This window comes from Colobus angolensis, unplaced genomic scaffold (genome assembly GCF_000951035.1).
Source record: "Colobus angolensis palliatus isolate OR3802 unplaced genomic scaffold, Cang.pa_1.0 Scaffold442, whole genome shotgun sequence".
NCBI classification, from domain to species: Eukaryota; Metazoa; Chordata; class Mammalia; order Primates; family Cercopithecidae; genus Colobus; species Colobus angolensis.
Window position 1 is genome coordinate 28,117 of NW_012117844.1, and position 2,066 is coordinate 30,182.

Sequence of the window (2,066 nt, forward strand, 5' to 3'; positions counted from 1 at the left end):
CTCCCCCAGGGCCCGGCAGCCAGCCGCTCGCTGCTACTGAGGCCCGTCCCAACTCCGAGCAAGTCCATGGTGAGGGGCGCTGGGGAGCCCAGGGCAGCCGCGGGAAAACCTCGGGGACGGCGGGGGAGCTGCACCCCCGTTCCCCTGCCCTCTCCTCCGCCCTAAGCCGAGACCGTCGCCCCCCGCACTCTCTGCCTTGCACACAGGCGCGCACGCACACGCACTTTCCTCCCCCTTGCCCAGCTGCAGCCCCCGGCTTCTCCCCTCTCCTAGCGTGGAGGGCGCGCTGGGCCCCGCGGCGCCTCCCCGGCTACTCTAGCGACGCCGCGGTGGCTGCCCGAAGGCTGCTGCGCTCCTCCTGTCGCCTTCGCTGCGCCCGCGGCCGCTCCTAGGCTGCTCCGGGAAGCCTTGGATTTGCAGAGCCGAGTCGAGAAGGGGTGGAGGGTGGGGGACCGGCTGGAGGAGGAGCCTGGAGCTGGGGCCACCCGTAACCCGCAGCAGCTCCCGCATGGGCTGGACGCAGCTGCCACTTGACCGCTGTCCGGGCCCCCGAGGTGCGCTCCCCGCTGTCCAGCCCGGGAGGGCTGGGGGCGCGGCTCCTTCTGCTCCCCGGGTGCGGGTGGGGCTGGAATGGGGAGAAAGTGCGGAGCTGTGGCCGCCTGGGCTTTGGGAGGCTCGCGCGCGCCACCGTGTGGCGGAAGAAGCTCCCTCCTCTGTCCTCTGTCCTGGTGACCGCGCTTGTCACCAGGCGGGGGAAACAGCTGCTGACCCAAATGCGAGGTGCTTGGTATTTGGAGGGATAGGGCATCAGGAAAGATAGGGTAGCAGGACCTGAGGGATAACCAGTTGTTTGCACTTTGGAGAATGGGAGAAGAGGCAAATGGCAAAAACGGGGGTTGGGGGAAGGGGTAGCTTGAGAAAATCCAAACGGTCTGAAAAGGGGGCAAAGAGGCTTCAGGGCACTGCTCTTTAGGGACTGCCCATCCCGACCTCCCGCCCTCGCCCCAGCCCTAGGCCTTTGTCCTTTCTAAAAAGCCACTACTCTATGAAGAAGCTTCGGGAGAAGGTCCTGGATCTTTTAAAATTTTATTTGAAAAATATCAAAGCCTTTAGGCGAAAATAAAATACCTTCATCTCCTGCTTCCTGAAACCTGGATTTTAAGGTCAGCACAGTCACCTCCCCTCGGAGCAAAGCAAGCCCCCCTCAGGCAAGCTGAAATGCCAGCCAAGGAGATTTCCATTTTCTTCTGTGCCGCAGGCTGCCAGGCGTTTACTGGGTCGGCTTTTTTGTGATGGTTATTTCTGGAAAGAGGAAGTCTGAGTCCCTGGCTTCTATCTTTGGGCTATCCTCTTGTAAAGTTGGGTGGAATCCTCTCTGGGCTGAAAACATGCTTTTGCCTAAAGAGGTGGATGCCCTTCACTGGCATGTTATTTCCAGTGGGGGACAGGGCCGGAAAATGGCAAGGATCTACCCCACGGGGTTTCAGTTAACCTGGGTGCAGAGGGAATAATCTCTATCTGGTAGGAAGAGAATCGAAATCAGTCCCTTCACCCGCCGGTCAGTGTGTGTCCTCTATTGGGGACACTGAGACCTGGCTCCCAGGAGAGGCAAGGAGAAGGTGGTACTGTTTACTGTGACCAAGAAGGCCTTAACATTACCCTCAGCTTGACTAAGCTTTAGACAGGTTTCTTCCTAACTGTAGGCCCCTGACCTTCCTTTTCTCAGAGCATTTACTTTAGCAAACTTTCACTGATGAATGTTTCCTCTAACCCTGTGATATGTAAATCTCTCAGCTTCTTGCTCGGTTTCACAGCCTGGGGATCTTTCTCAGGGATCTGTGAGGCATCCCTTTGAACTATAATCATGAAGGAAAAGAGGGTCCCTATCTCCCAGTGTTTGTGGAAAGCAGGAGCCTAACTAGTAAGTTCCAACTAGGAAACACAAATGGCCTCATTACACTGACCAACTTCCCACCCTAATCTCCTCCACTACTCTTCTACTAGCTCCCCTCCTGTTTCAGTGGAGTTGACTCTGCCTGCCCCCCTCTCTCTTCCCTATTGCAGTA

General features: G+C 57.7%; 1 protein-coding gene across 1 annotated transcript; it reads right to left on the minus strand.

Moving 5' to 3' along the window:
- Positions 1 to 6: 6 nt before the first annotated feature.
- LOC105522845 (splicing factor, proline- and glutamine-rich-like) lies at positions 7 to 848 on the minus strand. Its single transcript, XM_011957439.1, has one exon. It carries the CDS (start codon positions 806 to 808, stop codon positions 389 to 391), a length of 420 nt encoding a protein of 139 aa, XP_011812829.1. The 5' UTR covers positions 809 to 848; the 3' UTR covers positions 7 to 388.
- Positions 849 to 2,066: the final 1,218 nt, after the last annotated feature.